At 45.2% G+C, this 16563-nt stretch overlaps 1 protein-coding gene across 10 annotated transcripts in view; it reads right to left on the bottom strand.

Annotated features, from left to right (window-relative positions):
- meis2a (Meis homeobox 2a) overlaps positions 1-16563 on the bottom strand; it is a 77022-nt gene that overhangs the window by 42637 nt on the left and 17822 nt on the right. For 8 of the 10 annotated variants that reach the window (XM_058616103.1, XM_058616099.1, XM_058616102.1 and 5 more), the window contains exon 8: positions 1684-1829. In XM_058616103.1, coding sequence (XP_058472086.1) covers positions 1684-1829 — 146 coding nt within the window. The remainder of the gene's footprint in view (positions 1-1683; positions 1830-16563) is intronic. The other 2 variants (XM_058616104.1, XM_058616100.1) reach the window with 1 other exon arrangement.

Raw genomic sequence — 16563 nt, 5'->3', positions numbered from 1 at the left:
GATGGCCTAAAACTCACTTAAGGTGTGTTTATGATGTGCATGCGAGTAACGAATGTACAGTAAATGGCACTTATATCAACCATTTTGCCCCTTTTGTTTGTTCTTCCTCTTCTTCGTACACAAACAAAGTGTTCCACTCTTGAGGTCGACGAGGAAAACGACCTAAAGCAGAAAATGAATAGCTCTAAAATGATTTGCCTCCCTCCCGCCCTGAGCCTCTGAATGAAGCTTGTGTGTACGTTTTGGTGCGAGGTCTCCAGTCAGGGAGCGATAGAGCTGTGAACAGCTGTGAAGTCATTTTGATAATGATGAGAATAATAAGCATGCAGACTGGCGTGGTGGAGCCGCTAAGGCCTGCGAGGCTTAGGGCTTTGCTATTGCAGCTTCACTGCTCCTGAATAGATAAAAGTGATTAAAGCACTCCTGATTATCCCTGACCAATATGTAATGGATTTACAGCCCTTTCAATTAGGCCCTATTTGCTGGCCACTCATTATTTGGGCTTTTGGTTAGGCAAGGCGTGGGCACTGTTAGTTTGGTGTGGAATGGGGAGGGGTACAAGGTGCACAAGGGGGCTCCTGACCTTCTTAAATGTGCGGATGATCCATATGGCTGAAGTTCCACACTAAGTCTTCTCTACTTTTCCTCTCTTCCCTGTCCCCCCTCCCTCTCTCTCTCTCTTTTAACCTCTCCCTTCCCCCCACATTGTCCCTCCATCTCTGGGACATGGAGCCATGTGCTTGGGGAGCAGCTTATGTGTCCTGGTGTGGTCACCTCCTCCTGAAATCTGACCTGCATTGCAAAATCAATACAGACTGATGTTCTGATAATGTCCTGACAATAGGGGAAGGTGGTGGTGGTGGGGGGGTTGGCATTTGGTCCAGCCATTTGACACACACACACACACACATACAGAAATAAGCGAGGAGTTCGTATGTATGCATGTATGTCCGGTTTTTCTGCAACATCTGAATACTTTATCTGACCATAGCGCATATTTGACCAAATCAAAAGGATGAAGAAACATGAAACTGATCAAGTTTCACACAAGTGTTGCTGTGGGCCTGCAATCCTAATTTCAAGTGCTATCATCAGCTATGATTTTAAGGACCCCTGCACTGACATCCCTTCATTTGGCCAGTCTGAAACAAAGCGCTATCCCCAACCTTAACTGTAGCCACAATTCAAACCTTAGACCTAAATTAAACCAGGTTCCTCATAAACCAGCTTATTATAAGGACCAAGTTTCGGTCCCCTGAGGGTCCTACTACTTTATGCCAGAAAAGGTAACAAACACAACCAAACACACACACACAACCATCCTTCAGTATCTAGCGCGCTCTTTGTCTTAGTTTTTTCTGCCATAGGACAAAACTTGAGGCAACATCTCACATTGGAGTACATGTCATGGACTGTTGGGCCATCTCTCTCTTACTCGGAGTGTGCTGAGCGGAGCAAACAGTCCAAACTGATTAGATTGACCTGGTCAGTGTGTTCCTCTGACAGGTGGCTGACAGGTGAGAATCACAACACTGCCATCACTCACTCCATCACTAACGACAATGTGACAGCTGTGTGTGTGTGTGTGTGTGTGTGTGTGTGTGTGTGTGTGTGTGTGTATGTGTTTAAACCTGTGTTGTTTTATATACGTTTGTGTCTCCAAAACGTGATGGCTGTGCTTACCGTGAGATGCTGGAATAGCCACGCCCTCATGATGTTCGTGGCCACCTTGGGGAAAATGCCACGCTTTTTCTGCCTCTTCTTATCCTTGTCTGGATCATCGTCATCCCCCGTGCCGGGCGATGCAACGCTGTTGTCTAAGCCATCTCCTGGACGGAAACCAAACCCAGGGTTAAATAACATCCCGGACTACACCATGGACTTACAACACACTGAGAGAAAAGAAATCCGGATATAAAAAATTGCTCAAAGCTGAAACTCAAGTACAGACGGTCGGGGCTGAATTTAAGGCTGATGAAAGATGGATAAATGGACAAATACTACAGAAACCTATGAAGGAATTTAGAAGCACTGCACTGAGGCCGGGAAAATCACCAAAGCACAGCCAGTGTTATGTAGTGAAGATTTGAGGTTGGAGGGATTTAAATGGCCTTAGTCGAAGGCCTGTTCAGAGAGAGAGGGGTTTACTTAGAGGCCTAGCAGAGATGTTCTATACCCCAGAGCACGAGAGAGGGGAATAGGGGTTAATGACTCTAATGTTATGCTTGGACACTGAAACACTAGTTTCCTCATTCCAGTTGTACAGTAGGAGGCAGAGAGGCAAAGAGAAAAAGGACAAGGAGCCCTGAAGTACAGTATAGGCTTGGACTCATATCATTAATTCAATTAAATTTGCATGCTTGACATAATGTAGAGCCATTTTTTTTCTTGTCTTCTGAAGAGAGCCAAGGGGGACAGGAGGGAGCTCCGCAGACACGTACAGTATCACGCAGACATTCGTGAATTGATGTTGCGTGCAGAAGGCACTCGCACACAAACACAACTCAAAGGAGATGATCGTTCACGGGGCATACAGTTGACAGGCACGAGTATTAAAGTAGGGGTGTGATTTGGGGTGGTTCATTGTTGCACTTCGAAGCACATAATGGACTCGTCTGCCCCCCCCCACTCCCCAAACACCGCATCCCAGACCCTGACTCTCTTAAGTTTCCCTTACCTTGAACAAAACCCCTCCCCATTCTGCCACAAGATTAGCATGACAGGCCAGTGGCGGCTTCGCCTGCATTAATGTCCAACAGCGTTTCATGTCGAGAGGAAAAACATGCATATACCAAGATTTCTCCTTTAAATCGAAGTTTCCATCTTTGTCCCTTGCCTTTTTTTCCCCTTCTTCCCCAGCATTAATTGTGCATTAGCAAAAATGATTTACTTTTAACAGTCATAGTTATTTTTTCTTGCCCCCGGGCACAAATGCCTTGAAAGCCTTCCTTGAGGGCATCTAAATTATGTATCTGAAAAACTCCTACACTAAGACACAGAAGGACCCTGGCGTTCTCAAAATTCAGACTCGCATGTCCGTCTGTTTTTGGGGAGGCATCAATCACAGCCACCTATACAAGCCTTAATCTTGCATAAATATTTGAACTAATAACATTAAAAAAGGGGGAAAGAAAAAAGATCCGACTGGTGGTTTAATCAAATGCAAAATAATTGAAGAATACAAGGACAGCAGGGGCCCTCTCTTCCGACTACTTTACCCACTTTCTTTTTCTTTTTCCTCCCCCTTGTTTTCGCTCTTTTTTTCTTCTCCCTCTGTCTTTCTTTTCTGTCTGTGCACAGTGTTTTCCTTCCACATCATTAGTGCGGAGCCACACGAAAGAGGAAAACAGAGAAGTGCAGACTTTGCGCTCTCTGTGTGAAGTTAAAGAAGCAATAGCCCTCCAGAAGGACATATGGGAACGGTGACACAAGCTAGGGGTGTTGTAATTGTAGAATGGGCATTCATTAGTGGCAAATGCTGTAAATCCCAGACTAAGTAGGAATCCTTGTTCAGGAAAGCCTAAAACAATAAACGTTGGTCTGGCCATAGCCCTCCCTGACTGTGAGGGGCTTCCTGAGAAATGTGACCCAGACGGAAGTCAACTCTAACTCCCCCAGTTTGCTTTCAAACGTCAGTAACAACACAACTGGTGAGCTGTGAATCTTAACCACCCTCCCCTTGTTTCTCTGCTTTTGAGCTCCACTGAATAATGTTGATACAAAGTTTGGTTGTTTATTTGTGCGCCGCTAGGTTTTGTGTTGATTTTCGAGCCACTCTCCAAATCCCTCTCCTGCTGTGAGCAGTCAGGCTCATCCAATGGAACACAGTGGCCAAAAGGCTGGCAGATTAATTTTATTGACGTTTCCATTTTCACTGCAATGCGATAGCCTCCCCCCTGGCCAGGGCCAGAGCGACCCATGCGTATTTACAGACTGACCTGTCACTTCATTACCCAGCATGCACGCTGCCTCATGCTCTAGCCCGTGAGGGTGAAACCAGACTCCAAGGCTTTCAGCGTCTCTCTCTCCCTCTGTCTTTCTCTCACTTGTACAAGGCTACTGTCATGTGTGCTCAGGTTAGACATGTGATATTCAAGCAGTAATTCAGAGCACAGTATTCATTTGTGAATTTAATGCATTATAGTATAGATGCAGAAACAAGGTCAATTGCAGGCAGAGGGTGGAAAAGCAATAACCAAGGAATGAAAGAAAGAAAGAAAGAAAGAAAGAAAGAAAGAAAGCAAAGGAGCAGGGAGAGGAAAAGAAAGCACAAAAAAAATAAAGAAGACCCAACTTCCACAACCTCATTACATCTAAAGAAGAGCTGGTGCTTTGCATCCACCCCCACTCCTTTCTTATAAGCGAGAGAAGGAACGCTGCGGGGCAAATTGTCCCAAACGCTAATGGCTTCTGACTGTTCCCTGGCAACTCTGCCATTCTAACCTGTGTGGATGTGCACTCAAAAAAAAATGGGGAAAAGAAGAAGAAAAAAAAAAAAAGTACAGAGCAGAGCAGGGGGAAGCGTCCCATCATCTGGCCATGTGACACAGATGGGGGTTGGCTATTAAGAGGCAGCCGAAAGGCCTAGGGGAGCTGAGGTGCTGGAGTGTAGCCCCAGGCACTTTTGGAAAAGCAGCGCCCTTGGAGACGAAAAAAATACAGCCTCCCTTGTCTTCCCTTACTTTCTTCCTCTCTCATTCTCTCTCACCCACTCTATCAATATCTTGACTTAAAGTGCTTGCAATGAAAGTACATGCATATTTCCATATGCACACACAACCTGTGAACGTGTAATCAAGCAAGATGGAAGACAATAGCCAGACGCAATGAGGGTGAATGAGCATGCTAGCAAAGAAACAAGCAAGTCCAAGAGCACATTACACTCACACACATTCCCTCTCTCATCACCAGTGGGTGGTTATTAAAAATGCATTCAGATATATCTCCCTGCGAGTAAATTGGTCTCAGGGCTGAGCTCATTAACGGGTTGGGAAAGGACTGTAAACACTCTGCAACTCTGCTTATCTAATGTTGGCACATTCAGGGTCGCTTCAGGATTTATCGCACCAAAAAAAATTGGTCGACCATAAAGTTTTTTACAGTCTGTGCTCAGAGTAAAGGGGGAGTCCTAATGACTGTAGAGACCATGCTTCATATCTTGAAGGCACCCTATCCCTAAGGGAACCACTGAAGTCTAGTCAGCCCTGGGAGCATTACGAATATAACGGTGAGTAAAGCAGACTGGCAGCTACGCCTAGAATACACTCCCTCTGTTTCTCAATCATTCCGATATACCCATGCATGAATGAATAGTGTTTTATAAATACCTGGAATACACATCCAAACCCAGTCCTAGCTAGTTATTAAACAATATTTCAGACTTACTTACTTAAACCATTAATGCACCTACTGAAGAGCCTCAAGACAAGCTTTAGATGTGGTCTGTATCATTCTAAAGGCTGTGCAGAGACTTTGCACTGGGAGGCCCCAGCGTTTGTTTCAGGTTAATGAAGCAAGAGTGTAGAGGCAGTGGCTTATGGAAGCTGCGGTTTAAAGTGACTAATTACAACAGACCCCCCATACCCCACTGTCAACCCAAACTACTCGGATTGCTCATCCAAGTGGGATGAAGAGAGAAACTCATGAGGGCAGTTGGAGTGGACAGAGAGCAGAAGCAAAACGGGTTGTTGTAGCAGAGGTTCCTTTGGCCTTCTCTACCTTTGCATACCATGGTGACCGGGCCCTCCAACCCTCCCTCCAACACCCTCCGATTACACCACCTCTAGCCCTGCAGGCTTGGCTGCAGAGAATGAAGAGAAAAGAAGAGGGGGATTTAGAGCCTCCCTTTCCCCTCTTTTTCTCCTCAACTTTTCAGCCAACATAAGCGGCGTTTAGCACATTCAGTCCCCCAAATGGCAGCGAATGAGAGAAGCAGTGGGGGCTCCTCTTTTGTCCTTCTGGTTACCCCTTTTATTTACTCTGGATTTACGAAGGGGTCTTTGCAAGCTCTGGGAGCACATGCTCTTGACGCACACACATACACACAAACATGCTGTGGCTCTATTCACACTAGTGGAATGGCCGGCCCTCTGTTGCTCTATGCCGACTGGGGATTACAGGTCCACTGGCCATGACCGCATGCTAGCAATATGCTTCGCACTCGCATAACATGCAACACAGAAGAGTGTTAACGACTAGAACATAATCCCTTTAATGATAAAACACATGCCTCGCCATCCAATTTCTGACTGCAAGTAACCATCAGTGTGTTTGTGTGTTTTTGTGTGACCACACACCATATGGTTAACAGTGCTCATTCAGATCCATACAGTAGATGAGGGCCCTAAATGGAACTGTTTTAGTGTGCACCGCTGCAGCCAGTGTTTTACGCTGATTATTTCCTGATCTGTGCTTAAACAAGCGGCAGCCCCTTGCACTGGACCATAAAACAACAGCTTAGTAAACAGCAAGCATGCTGACAAATTGGTAGTGCTCAGGCCGCCAGTCATTAACAGCCCTAAAACCTGTCAGAGCAATTACAACAAACTCTCTCCTTTAGCAAGTCTCCCTGCCAAACTGAGATGTCATGACCCGCCTCCTCTTTACCGCCCACTCTTGCCACCAGGACACTGGCTAAAGGTGAAGGAAAGCAGACTACCACTTTCCCCCTATCGCCTACAAAAAAACTGTGACATCCTAGGGAAATGAGGACAAACCATCCCAAACACAGCTGTATCTGCATCCTGGGTGCCACGAGTGAGTGGTTCCTTTTGCATGAGAAGTAATGTGTAGTTGTCTCAGCCCAAAAACACATCATTAAGTGTTCCCTTAAATGAAGTGGAATAAGAGCTTCTAATTAGATGTTTTTTTCCCTATGTACGGGGAAGCGAGGCAGTCAGGCAGTATGAGAGGAAGGGAGGTGGGAGTTGGCGGGGGGGGGTTGGGAGGCAGTTGCTCGACAACTCCTGTACCTCTTCTCTTCTCTCTCTCTCTTCTCCGCCCCTTTCTCTAAGCCCCCTAACCCTGCCATCAGGCAGATATCTCTCTGTCATCCATGGAATGCCGGAGATAACTATCGCCTCTCCACTGATACAAGGCCTCTCTCCTCTCACAGGCACAGTGTTGACCCCACTGTGCACATCCCTTCCATAGAGGGTGAGGTTGAAGTGGAGGGAGCAGAGACGAAGGGAAGGGAGGGGGGGCGAGGGTGTAGGGTTGGAGGTAAAACTTGTTTTTGACAGCCAGTTGGGCTATTTTACCTTTTAACCTCTGATATGGGCTGGAGGAAAGCCACACTCCCCTTTCAGCTTCTCCCCTGGAGCCAAAGAGGAATAGTTCTTCCAGAATAGGGAGGGAGGGAGGGAAGCCTGGTTACTGCCTTTCTCCAGTGTTACTGCCTACAACTCTTCTGATGCTTTCGTAAGATTATCATCTGCCAAGAACCTAAAGCCTAAGCGCTGGACACACAATATCAAAGCTGAACTAGTTACTGGTGTGATTAACCTTCTACTTGAAGCAACAATTATCTTATTACATCATAAACTGGGGGCTTTGACAGTAACACAATATTTGCTAAGGCCTCCTGGGATCTTAATTCGTGTAGTACTTTCATCCAGCTCTGTGCATTTTTATGTGCATGAGAGCACTACTTTTACACAGATGTGTGCATAAAAGAATGTATGTCAGCTGAGATACGGCTCTGGCGTCTAAAGGGGGCTTTATTTGAGGAGTGGAAAAAAGATCCAAAGAAAAGAGATGGAATAAAGATGTATAAAAGAAAAGAGGCAGGCTCTTGCAGATGTCAGGACCCAATTTGCATGAATGGCAAAGGGCTAAATTGCAGGGGATGGGGGAGCTGCCTTCCTCCCCCCTCACCCCGCTCTTTTTTGGGGGGGACTAAAAAGGAGTTCTGATGCCCATGACTGCCCCTCACTCAGCAGACAGAGATCAGTGGCTAATGAAGGGCTTTGGGTCTCCACCAGACATTTCACACTCTCTGCCTCCCTGATAACTCCACCCCGCTCACCCTGTACTCTGACGCTGCTGAAGAAAATGCTGGTGCACATCCCTTACATTCTGAATCGAACAGTGCTAATTGGTCTCGCAGGTAATCTCAGTTCTTCATAAACAAATTCATAAGCCCGCCAATGTGACCGTCTTTACCTTTCTTCTGTTCCTGTTTACCCAGACTTCTCCCTTACCAGACGCTGTACAATGAAGCCAGTCTTAGCAGTTAAAACTGTGTTACTGTGTATATTGATACTACTCGGGGCTGGGTGCCCACAGAGAAGCATACCTAAATTTTAAGTTTCAATGATGCATTAAATATTACAGAAAAGGTATTTCCCAGAAGCTATTGGGCCTATGTTGAATTGAAACAAGTGTGATCATTAGTAGAACAAGCTGTTTCCCCAATATTTCCCTCCTAAAAATTGCTAAGTTGCTCTACTTTGGAATGATAATGTAGCTACTGCACGAAAAAAAAAAAAAGATGAGACGATTCAGGACAAAAGAAAACAAAGAGATGGAGAGCACGCAGATGCATCATGTGGTTCAATCTGCTGGTGAAGAAATGCCTTTATAATCCCCGTTAGGAGCTATTGTATATCAAAGGCTTCTACCTAAACTGCTAGAAAGAGCAGATGAATGCAGGTTGCCAGATATAATAGTGTGCGGTTTTGTAATTCAGAACAGCTTACACTGTTTGAGGCGATGTATTATAACAGCATCAGCAGTGATTCTCTACCCTCAATTGCAATTTAAAGCCAAACAAATAAACTCAGTGTTTTCATATGGAGACAGGAGGACAACTTGAATTTGTAACAGACCTTGCTACACCTGACGGACAGTGGCATCAAAGCAGAGTTTAACAAAAGGTAGGAATTTCTGTGCAGCGTTAGGGGGATTGGGACTAAATGGATTAAAAGGTTTATAAATCAACAAGTCAACCATCAGATTGTAGCCTCTGCTCAGCAGCCCTCTCATCAGCCAAATGCCATGAAGTTTTTTTTTTTTTTTTTCTTCTTCTTCTTGCTCTCTATTTTTTCCACACAAATGTCCTGGAGGCAAGGAACAAAGCAAGCAGAACTGATTACTGTGCTGTTGCCCCGCTCCGCCAGTCTAAACTCTGTTTGGCTTCCTAATGAGCTCACTAAAAACCCAATTCATCACCCATAACCCCTTCTCAACCTGCCTTAAAATCCCCCATTATAGGGAGTCAAGGACAGTCGATTTGGAGGCTTTTGGGGTGGGGTCAAGGGCTGTGAAGGGTAGACCGGCAGTGGCTGTGGTAACTGTGCAGCCAAGGTTGTTTTGACATAAGGGATACTTCCTATGTGTCCCCCAGAATCGAAATGTGTTCACCATACACCAACAATTTGATTGCCAACAAACGTAATCCTTTGAACGTCACGTTCCCTTGGTTCCATCCAACTATTATTTTTGTTTTTTTACCAATTGAGCATGGGTGGGTTGTTTTTTTTGCACTGTGGCTCCCCATCCGTTATGCCCCTCTCTCACTTTCACATCAGCGGTATCCCAGAATGAGCTGAGGAATGTCCAGCGTGATGGCTGCAGGAATGTCCCCGTCCCAGTCAGCTTTCGCACCGGAGATTTAAACGTTAATACCCTTTCGTCCCATCCCCGCAAACACAGGAATTTTGGTGGGAAGGGAACGGCGCAGGACTGAGAAGATGGTCTATCCTGAAGAATATCTCGACAAAGAAACATAGGATAGGAATAGAGTGTTGGTTGGAATGGGGGGAGGGGGTAGCGAGGGAGGACCGAGGAGGGTAGAAGTAAACTCCCACAGTTCCTCATTACATAGAGTTGAAATGAGCCTCCTGACACCTGAGCTGTAACCAAGAGATTACAGAATTGATGAATCCTCGGTTTAAAATGCGGCTGTTTTATTCTGCTTTAGTAATTAATTCTTTTTCCGATGGTGTATTGATTAAGCATAGCCCCTGATAAAGTTCAAACTGAGAGAGATTCCTCCAGGGCTTTGGCTTGGCCTGCTCTGGAGAGTTAATGAAAACTTCCTCCCTCCACCTGCATCTCCCTCTCTGTCAACACAGTTTATCCTCATAAATTAGTCAGATCTGTAAGGAGTGTGGATGTTGCTCAGTTGATACTAGCTTCGTCTGCCCTCTTGCACACACACACACACACTTGCATGTTATTTTTGTAGTTCAAACGGACACAAAAATCCACCTTTAACAAAATGTGTTGGCCAAAGGATGTTTTTCCTGCTCTAATGCGATGATGCATATTACTCTTTCACCAAACAACTGATTCCTTTCCTACCTTCTCCCTTGTTCCCATTCCCACCCCAACAGGGAATCATAGCATGGAGAGTGAGAGCCATCCATACAGATTGGAGTGAAAAGCCTGATTAACGGAGGGTAGAGCCAGTCTCTCTGGGAAGCCAACGAGCAGAGAAATCAGATATGCTTTACAAGAGAGTCAGACGCTCATGTCTTGTCAAGATCCCTCACCTACTGACTCCTTTACAAGTCAATAACCAGGACCCATATTACTACGTATGATAGCATGAAAATAACGCTCCCTTTGTAATTTGAAAATGCTCCTAACACATAAGATACTACATTTCCACAGTCCTCAGCCTGTTGGGTCACTACATCACCACATTTATCCTTAACACAAATAATTGGTGACGCCATGAAGACAGAAGAGCCTGTTAAAAGCATTTTTCTTTTTTTTCCACTATTAAAAACTAATGAAAGATCGAATGAATTATGAAGGGAGAAGAGAAAAATATAATTAGAAGGTGGAAGTCGTGCTTAATACATTTACTCGAGACTATTTCCTTTCCTTAATGGAAGTGCAGCATGCAGAAAGGGGGGGTTTGATGAGGCTAGTATTGACTGTATGCCCTGCTCCTTAAGGTAAATCCAGCAGGTCATTTCATTAAGGCCCAATTCTATGGCACTAATTTTGATTTTAGGGGCTTGACAGCTGCTGGCAGTGGAAATTGTCAGGGCACGAACAGTGAGAGAGGAACCTATTACTGCTGTAAAAAAAAAAAGAAAAAAAAATACAAATTACAAAGCCCTTGGCTCAGATGACTGCCCTTCATCATTGCTGACCCTCCAAAATTCATATTTCATCAATTTCTTGTACTTCACCTTTTGATTCACTGCATGGAAAAATAAATATATGTAATTTAATGAAAAACAGAGAATGAAATTGCCTTACATACAACTATACTTATACTAATACTAGAATAAGTTTGAACTTCAGTTACTTGGTGTTCTGAAGCTGTGCTTTGTGTTAGAAATGATTATTCTGCATTGATTTAAATATGTTTCTAAAAAGTGGATCTCATTTATGTGCATTAAACAAAATAAAGTAAAAATGTTGCAATATACACCAGTCCCTATTTTGGCATTTTTTTCCTAAATGAAAGCTTTTCTTATCATCCATCAAAATCACAACAACCAACTGTTGGTTGGCCTGGCAGTGTGATGGACCTCACTCCTGTTATGAACTATTCATTGCCTCGCCCTGCAAGTTAATGTGCAGAATTAAAGTTCTGAAAAGAGGAAATAGGCTCCTCCTCTGATGCTATTAATTAGCGATACACTTTAGCTCTCAGCTTTTCTTTTTTTTTTTGAAGCTCTCCATCTCCTTTTGTTTCACTCTCCGTCTTTTTATTTATTTATATACGTTTGTAACGCCTTTCATTATTGACTTTTCAATTTTCCTCTCACATGCACCCCCTGCACCAGCAGTAGCACCAGGGCTTCTGTGGTGGTGCCCAGCCCAATAATACCCCCAAGCCCACTCTCCAAGACGCTGGCTGGGGAGCCCTGAAAGCCGGGCCGGCCCTACAGCTCCCACCAGCCCACCACACACTCCCCACGAGACCAAAATCAAAAGAGAGAGGCCCTTAAAATATAACCATGGGTATAATGAGGGTGCTCCAAAGAACAATAAGCATATACACCAAAGGAGAGAGGAGAGTAGGAGTATAAAAGAAAGAGAGCAAAAACTATAGGAATGTTGGCCTTGGTGTTCTTGAGAAGTGAACAACAGTGAGTGGATGAGAGACAAAAAACGGAATGATACTGTGCTGTGGGAGAGAGGCCAAAGGGCCACAGCCAGTGGTGATGGTAGCTGGGGCCACGCATCTATCCAATCATGTATCTGAACCTAAAACAACAAGGGGGTCTGCCGCATGCCTCTGGAGCCGAAGGAAGCCAAAGGGAGCCAAAGGGAGCACGACTAATTTCTGCACAACAATGGGCCTGGATGGGCGCCCACACAATGGCAGGTGCTTTGAATAGCAGCAGGGCCCTTGCAGCGGGGATCTTCTCCTCTCACACTCAGAGGGTTTGAGCTCTGGCTTGTGTAACCTCTCATTTTCAACCTGGCTTGCCTTTGACTCATAAAGGATGAAAATGATCTCATGGGGGGCCAAAAGAGTAGGAGAGAGCCAGGCCTGTGAGGCACAACGCACAGGTCCATTTGTGTTTTCGGTAAATGTTTCCCGTCTCCCTTTTCCTTCTCCACTTTTAGTCTCTGTCAGATTTTTTATCAACATTATCTCTGATTCAAATTGTTTCCCTTAACAACCACAGGATCTAATTCACTGTCATTTGCTTGCCTCGCTCTGCGTCCACATTTATTTCCCCACCTCATTCTCAAATGTTTTTTCTCCCGTCGACTGTTGCGTTGTTATTTTCTGTAGTGGTTGTGTTTGTTGTGCTGCTGCTGGGCTGTCCTGTAGGCCATGATGCAGTGGTAAAGCCCCCCCCCCCCCCCCACCTTAAGAGCATTCTTTCCAGGGTCAAAAGGTCATGCTTCACAGATGTCTACTGCAGACACACAGTTGTCTAAAGACTGCATCCCTGGGACTAAGCATTTGTACTAAACAAAGCAGCTTTTCCCCCTCACTTTAGAAAATGTTTAATGTTTGTCTTTTTTTTGTCTCACTTTTTTCCACCTCCTTATTTTCATTGTGTTATTTTTCAATGAAGCTATAGAAGGAGTGCATTTTTTTTCCAAGGTGGAGGTTTTTGTGTTTGGATAATGAAAGAAAGCACTGGTTATCACAAGATAGTGCTGTTTTCTGCCTGCTTTCATTCTTTTAAACACTCCCCGTCTCCCTAAGTTTCCTCCAATTGTTCTAATGGGGCCTTAGTCATCCTTGCCTGGTGGCAGAGGGAAAGATGCTTTAAAAAAGTCTTTTTTTTTTCTTTTCTCAGTATGTGTTGCCAGGGGAGAAAAAAAAGAAAACATGCAGTGACTGTCCTGAAATACATACTGACAGACGGATACGTGAAACCCTTGAGTAAGCAGGGCAGAAGCCAAACAAAGAGAAAAAACTAAATGAACAGAGAGACAATATTTGAACAATATTCGAACATCTCTGTGTAGCCTCAGTCTCAAAAAAAAAAAAATAGCAGAGAAGAGAATTCCTCAGCCAAACGGCTTTCATTAAAGGGAAATCGGTTTCTGCTTTTTTTTTAGGGGGCGGAGCGTAACACTGAGAGGAGATTGCTAGCATTTAACCATTTAACATGCAAGTTCTGCCTCAGAACATGGAAACGTGTGTAATTGGAGCAGCATTTTAAAAAATCCAGGCACCGAGCTATCCTTGAATATCTCACTCCTTTTCGTCCCGCTTTCCCTTCGTTTCTCCCTTCCCTTCCCTTCGTTTGCTCTGGTGTTCACCTCCCCCCCCTTCAAACATCCTCCATGTATTCTGCAAATTGATAACCCTGTAAATGAATCATGGTAAATGCATAATGAAGGTTTTCTCATGCTTCAGCCCTGCAGCCAGCCAGGATGCAGCATCTCGTTTGGCATGTTTGATTCGGTTTGTTGTGCATTTAGCCCCAGTGTTCCTTCAGAGTGTTCACTGCTTGGGGCATGTAAATAAGAAATTATCCTTGCTGAATAACATGGTTAATACCTCCTCTGGGGTAATCAAAAATTATTAGACGCTTGCTACCAATAAACATTAGGGCTCATGGCGCTAACCACTGTCAAATCGCTCACCTCCCCAATAGCCATAAAATGGCTGAACAAAAGTGATCAGGTGTGGAAAAAGCACTCTGGCTACGTGGAAACTGAGAAACCACGGGACTTCTATTATGCCCAAAAAAAGAAGCCCTTGGCTTTAAGAGTCATTAAAGCATGTACTAGAGTGGGAATCAGACTAGAAAATGAGCTTATCTTGCATAATGCCATCAAAAGCTTTGCATAAACGTGGTAGATGTGCGAGTGTGTGGAAATCACCGGCAGAGAGGAAGAACTCGGATTGTAACACACTTCCTTTATCATCCTCCCACTCTCTTGGATGGTGGCGGCACAGTTAAAGCATTACCTGTAGGGTATAGCTGCTCTGCTCAGTTCCAAATATGCTCCAGTGTGTAAGCCCTGGTTACACACAAATGAAAACCACACAGCAAGTGAACAAGCTATAGCTGGCCTTGCAAAGCCACTCTTACTCCGCCGCGCAAATGTATTTCGGGAGGCACTTTTCGCTCTGATGTGGGGTTTGGACATTAGGGGGGAGGAGAATTGGGAGGGTGGGTGTGGTGGAAGAGATTAAAGAGCCAAGGGAGGCAGAAGAAAGGAACGAAAGTAAAAGAGCACAAGGCCCATTGGTCAAACACAAAGGGGGGAAGAGGGAAAAGAAAATTTGAAGTCAGGGTTAAACTCCAAATAAGCACACCTTAAACGGGTCAGTGTAAGCTGGCAGTCAGGGTTTTTGGAGTTTCTCTGCAGGTGTGCCTTTGACTGACTTGGCCTCCGTAAACCTCTCTCTGATCTAGAATGGGGCCCAGGCTTGGACATAGAAGGAACTGGTGGCATCTTGCTGCCTCTGCAGCATGCGTGCTTACACTCTCTGTAAACACACACACAAACACAGTGCCAGACGAGGGGGAAAACAAATCTGGTGAGGACTGGAGCAATTGGATTATCACCTCTTAAGGGTGACTTCAAGCCTGACCCCCTTCAGGCTAGCCTGCTGAAACAAGACGGAACATTTCCTGGGAAAACACTCTGCCTTTAAAGAACCAAAGCACTGTCATCCTTGTGAAAATACAGCGGCGGCAGCATTAATGGACGTGGAAATGCCCTTTGGCGCACATGCTCAAATCCCTTTTAGCCATATTACATCAGACCTCTGTGCACTCCTCATCACTACATACACTAGAGTAATCAGCAGAGGAACATGGGTGTGTAAACCCACGGTATAATGAACTGACACAACAGCACTGCGCTCTTTGTTTTTGGACGCAGCCAAAGAGAGAGAGAGAGAGAAGAAAGAAAAAAAATCATTCTCCCTGTACTGTAGTTTAGTCATGATTACGTCCCTGCAACAGTTTCCTTTCTCTTTTTAATTATACACAGCTCCCTTCCAGATAAGCTGGTCTTCATCTACTGTTCAGAGAAAGAGCGAAAGAAAAGAAAAGAAGGGAAAGAAAAAAAAAGAATGTTTCCTCAATGCTTCCCCATAATGGCGCAAAGCAGACATTCTCCTCGGCTGCTGTCAGAATAATCTGGGTAATTTTTTCCCTATGTTCTCCAAACATTAGTTTGCACATTAGGTTGACCCAGTTAATGTGCCTTTCCTGCTGTGGAGGACCCGGTTCCTGGGCAAGCTAGGCCATGCTGGGTTGGGTCGGGTCCCTCTGAGGGCCTGTTCATGATTATGGACCAAAGGGACCAGACCCCAGTCAGAGCTGAGGCAGTTGGGAGAGAGAGAGAGAGAGGAGGGGAAAGCTGATGGTAAGAGGAGGAGAGGGATAGCGGTGTTAATGGAGGGGCAGAGTGGTGGTGATGCTGTGGGCATGGTACCATTTCTGGAAGTCTCCACTGCTAGTTCTCGTCCTTTTACAGTATTTACCTGTTGTTTCTCTGAAGATCTGTAGACTCTAGGAAACTAACATGGGGTCAAAAGAAAGACAGGGAGAGAGAGAGAGAGAAAAAAAGGGGAAGAGAGGGAGCGAGCGAGCGGAAGGGAGGAAGGAAGGAGGGGAGCTGAGGGAGCTGATCATTCTCTTTAATCACATTCTGGACGAGGGCCAGGTAGTCTGCGGTACTGAGAGCAAGACATAGAGGGGTGAGTGAGGAGAGGAGTGTGAGGGGGACGGCAAGGGAGGAAGGGGGTGGGAGAAAGAGAGGAGGAATAAATGGAAAGAGAGTGCGAGGATGAGAGAGGGACTTATGGAGAGTGGGGATGAGTCTGAGAGCAGAGCCCCTTGAAACTGCCTGAAGTGCAGCAGTGCTTAAGCAAGGGTGCTCATATGCCCACACATATTATGTCTGTGTGTGTGTGTGTGTGTGTGTGTGTGTGTGTGTGTGTGTGTGCGAGGGAGAGTGACAGCCGTTCCCGTAAATGCCCGCGAATGCTGAATCCAGCAAGAATCTGGTGTTAGGGCAGAGGCAGGGAGAGATCCATTTTAAAACTATGTGCATTAACTATACTTTTCCCTATAGATTAAGCACTCGGCATGAATAATTTAGCCTCTCTTATGCTAATGGGATCATGAAAGTATCCCCTCCATGCCGTGTTTTCTCCCCCTC

Source organism: Solea solea, chromosome 18 (genome assembly GCF_958295425.1).
Source record: "Solea solea chromosome 18, fSolSol10.1, whole genome shotgun sequence".
Classification (NCBI taxonomy): Eukaryota; Metazoa; Chordata; class Actinopteri; order Pleuronectiformes; family Soleidae; genus Solea; species Solea solea.
Note: the sequence above shows the minus strand (reverse complement) of the source record. Positions and strands in the feature narration are given on the sequence as shown.